Source organism: Mya arenaria, chromosome 3 (genome assembly GCF_026914265.1).
Source record: "Mya arenaria isolate MELC-2E11 chromosome 3, ASM2691426v1".
NCBI classification, from domain to species: domain Eukaryota; kingdom Metazoa; phylum Mollusca; class Bivalvia; order Myida; family Myidae; genus Mya; species Mya arenaria.
This window is the reverse complement of record NC_069124.1, coordinates 18,966,533-18,971,305: the sequence shown is the minus strand read 5'-3', so window position 1 is coordinate 18,971,305 and position 4,773 is coordinate 18,966,533. Positions and strand designations below refer to the sequence as shown.

Genomic DNA, 4,773 nt, shown 5'->3' with positions numbered 1-4,773 from the left:
CGCTTGTCACAGAAAACCCCGAACATTCCCGAAGCACGTTAAACGAATCGGAAATTAATTATTCAGTCTGACGGCGCATCACATGACAGTAATTCTACATTTTCATTGGGTCAGGTTTAGAACTACGAATGTTAACGAGTATAAACGGCTTATTTCGTAATAATTCGGAAATTCGCGCACCTTGCAATAAGTCACATTGGGTGAATCGCATCTAGATTATTTTTACCAAGAAAATCTTTATGTGCTTTACCTTTTCACCTTTAGATACGTACTTTGAAATGAATAAAAAATAATTTAGAGCAACATCTAGATTAGATATATGCCAATTGTATGCAATAAGATTAATAATATAATATGTCAATTAAAATCAATTTATGATCATGTTTTTTATTACTCTTTGAACAATAATATTAATTTGATGCTACTTTAAGAGGAATTACGATACTTAAGTTACATTTTTTTCAAAGTAATATACTTCAAACAATGATATCAGAAATTGGAATACAACATTTTAGATCGTTCTAGTATAGTAACTTGAGTAATTAAATTGCGTGGGCCTAGCTGAAAGAATACGGTCCGCTCATGCGATTGTCAACAGGCAAACTGAGTGTAGGGCTATTGGTCCAAGATGCTACTGGTCAGTAATTAGCCCTTTTCGTGATCGAATTAAAACAAATACTAACATCTCAATATTACCATTTACATGTTCTACCATTTTCCATCTTATTTTTTTTCCATGGTTGTATGTGATAATATTTTAGCGCCCGAAAGTATATATACTTTCTTTTTGATTTGAAACGAAACTTTGAAAAGGTCAGCTTTAAGAGTTTATTCCAAGAATGATGAACTATCGCATTGTCTGTTAATTGAATCAAAAAGTACTTTACCGAACATTTCTTTGACACAACGACAAAAGTCATATGAGGCTAGGCCGAACTGCAAGAGTTCCGAGTAACATAATCGGGTCTGCCCGGGCCTGCTCGGACTGCAAATCATAATAATCATAGCGCATGACCCCGCCGTGACACCATCACGATTTAAACAGATTGAAATACAAAAGGTCTGGATGCGATACCCTAGCTCTTTGCGAATATACTTATTGGGTCTTTAACAGTGCTCGGTGTAAAGCACCGATATACGGGATACAACTTTCCTGGGTTGAGCCAAGGCTGGGCACACCATTTCCCAGTGCTACCCCTTTAATGGGGGAGCGTTAAGCAATTGGTACTCCATTTTAACGTCTTTGAACAAACACATGTTATAGTGTCTCGGTGTCAGGTTGTCACGGACGATGATATATCCGGTTCCCAGCTGCAAAGATGTAGTCGCATGCATTTAGATGCTTTACAGCAGCTTCAATGACCGCTACCGCAAACACCCATACTCTGCCATGGGTATGCCTGCCGTGGGCCCTTAAAGGACCCTCATGCGCAATACCCGACTATCTACGGATAACCAACGACTGTGACCCCAGACCAAAATCAAAGGAAGGCTATGCATGTGATTCACAACCTTCACACGATGTGCTTTGCGGCGCCTCTTCTACCCCTTCTACGAGCTCCGTACGAGAAGGTTTTCAGTCGTAATTTTGTAAAATTCCACGAAGTCTTCTTGCGAGATCGTACGTATTTTTAAAAGCTCGTAGAGGGTCGGGGAGTCTAAAAATGGTTCAGCTCACATGGGTCCCAATAGAGTTCGTGCGGGCCCCGATAGAGCGCCGCGAGGGGACGGCCACACGGTCGACGGGTAAGGAACTTGCGATGTCCGAACGGGACGCAAAAGTTATGTTTGCAATACAGGCTCCATGCTACATCCTTGACGATTAAAGGCGTTTAAAAACCAGGAATATCTTTTGAGTTCCTCATAGTACTGATTAGGCGTGGTTCAGGATGGCAGTTGCACAACAGTGTATCAGACTGGTGCACTTGCGGCTCGGTCTGCACCAAGTTTGGCATGATACACATAGCTGTCTAGGTAAAAATGAGAATTTTACCGATATCGCGAACTGGTTTATTCTTGTCGTATGGACACCGTGCGCGGGCATTGTACGAGTGCCGTTTGAATGCGTTTCATGATCGTACGAGGCACATCCGAGCTGTATGCAATATCATCCTCCAAAAGAACATCACTCACCCTAGGCATGTGACCAGAAGTTAAGACTGCACTATGACCGAACGGATTTTAAAAGTTGGATGATTCTTACGATTATTTCAATCGTAAGGACATCGTGCGGAAATGACGCCGATGCATAAGGTACCTTAAATAGCGTTTAAAAAAGATCTTGCAAGTCCGCATTGCAAACAGTGCGATTACCCGTCCGTCCGTGTGGATCCATTAATTGTCCGAAGATTTCAGTTTCTAAGATTTAAATCAGGACTATCATAATATAGCTGATACCGAACTAGATAGTCACGTTGAGTCGAACTGTTTTTCTTGAATCACATATCCAAGATATAGCTCACTCACTCACTCACTCACTCACTCACTCACTCACTCACTCACTCACTCACTCACTCACTCACTCACTCACTCACTCACTCACTCACTCACTCACTCACTCACTCACTCACTCACTCACTCAATCAATCAATCATTCACATCACTCACTCAATCATTCACCTTACCTCACTCAATCATTCACCTCACTCAATCACACACTCACGAACTGATTTATTGAGTAAATGAATGAATCGCATCATAATGTCAATGATTAATCAATGATGCCTTGGTTCATTTATTCATTCATAAACTAATACACGAATTGATTGATTTATTGATTATTGAGTTTTTTGCTCTTTGCGTAAGTAAACACATTATTTTTTGAAGGAACGAAAAGAAGTCAGGTCATTATTTTGAATTTATTATATTGACATGGCAATAACAAAATTTACAAACTTAACAATACATACAATAATATATATTAATAATATATATATTCAAAAACAAACCATATAAAATAAATTACAATGTAGCACGGTATTGGTAGCACTAAATACCACTGATATCACATGTGTCAGTATGCGCGGTTTACGGGGATTTAAAGATCAATGTGTAATCTTGCGATTCTGCTACGATGTCTTCTACTCGTCACTTGCTTGTCTCCTGCCGTCCACGACTTGGACTTTACCCGAAAGTGACGTAGGTCGGCTGCGTGGTCGTCGTGCAGCATGGGCATATAGCCGACAGGCGTGCACAATTTCTGTTGTGTCTCGTAGAATGCCTTGTATCCGCCATGGAGGAGGTAAACTTCTGGGAAGTTGAGCGCCGGGTAGTTGTGTTGGTTCAGCGCGCGGTCCTGCGATCTCAAGAACCTGTACCTGAAGAATATGAAAATATAATCACCCACATTCACATTGTGTTCATTATAAGATATACACACTAGAAATACCAAATGAATATCGCTGATTTTAGTGTGGTAATTAATTAAATACCTACATTTTAGGTCCCCGTTCGGAGGAGAATTCACAGTGGAAGATTAACACGTGGCGTTTCTCTGGCGTCACCGGCGTTTTTAGGAGCTCGTTGACCGCGTCTTTAGTGTAGAGGTTGACAGCATCCTGGATGTGGCCACCCTCATACTCGTACGGGTAGCGGCAGTCGACGACTGTCACCTTGGACAGCCGGTCGTTGTATCTGCCTGCCAGTACTTTTGCCATGATGTCCGTGCTGATGGATTTGAGGTCGCTGTGCTTGCCTGGGATTGTTGGAAGCGTGTAGTCTCGTGAGCCGTCGGCCACCAGGTCACACGTTTCGAGACGTTCCACTGCGTGGATGATGTCTTTCTCGATCGTCTGGATATCTTCGCCTCTGACCTTCTTCACAGCCGGGGAGTCGTCCACCTCGCTGTCCGCTGGACGCTTGCGGGAGAACAAACTTCTCTTGACGTCACCTGATCGGATACTTCTGAGACGTCTTCTTGATGGCAGCTTGATCTAAAAACAGACATGGGACATTGTACAACATGGTAACTCATATAGAATATTGTTTTGACAGAGTACGAGAGTAGATTGTTATTTTCGTGTGTATAAGTGGCGACTTTCGACTAAATGCTACTTCACTCAATTTAACACATATTGTAATGTCGGCCTACCGATAGTTCTGCGCTGGATCCAATTCCCGAGTCCAAAGACTCGTTGACCGTCTGGCATGGTGTTAACATAGCCGCGATCTCGTCCCACGGTGACCCGGATGTGACGTCACTCACTGGAGAGTCTTCGAATAGTCGAGTTCTGAAAATAGATGAATACATTATTATTATTATTATTATTATTATTATTATTATTATTATTATTATTATTGAGTCAGTGGTTTATAATAACCTTAATATACATATATATATTATACATATATAATATTTTAGTTTTATCCCTCTCATCACACATTAATATTAAAGAAAAATGCTCCAGAGTGGTACCTGTTAAAGTAACAATACACTTACCTAATAGACATTTCTAGAATGAGTTTTAGTTTTTACACAGCTATTGGAAGAGATAATTTGAGAATACGGTTTGTATGCACGGTAATGGTTAGGAATGGTTATGATATTTTTCGCTTCATAGATGTGTATATATCCAGCCATGGTTGGTGTCCGGCCATTAGCGAGCATGCAATTATGTCCCTCTGGCTGGGAGTCGAGCTTGTCACCGTTCCGAGAGATAGGAGCAACGTGTGAACAACGTCCGACCAACTCAAAGCCAGACATAATTACGGTCACGCTAACTGCAGTTAACCTTAATCATTCGTTATCTTGCAAAGAAATTTGTTTCCTTTCAT

The 4,773-nt window shown here is 41.2% G+C and overlaps 1 protein-coding gene across 1 annotated transcript; it reads right to left on the bottom strand.

The window, feature by feature from the left end:
• Positions 1 to 3,037: 3,037 nt before the first annotated feature.
• Positions 3,038 to 4,449, bottom strand: LOC128225781 (M-phase inducer phosphatase 1-like). The gene is made up of 4 exons (XM_052935679.1): positions 4,439 to 4,449; positions 4,091 to 4,229; positions 3,436 to 3,932; positions 3,038 to 3,317 (listed from the first exon to the last, which is right to left on the bottom strand). The coding sequence occupies exons 1-4, from the start codon at positions 4,447 to 4,449 to the stop codon at positions 3,038 to 3,040; spliced, it is 927 nt and encodes a 308-aa protein (XP_052791639.1).
• Between the last annotated feature and the right edge of the window lie 324 nt (positions 4,450 to 4,773).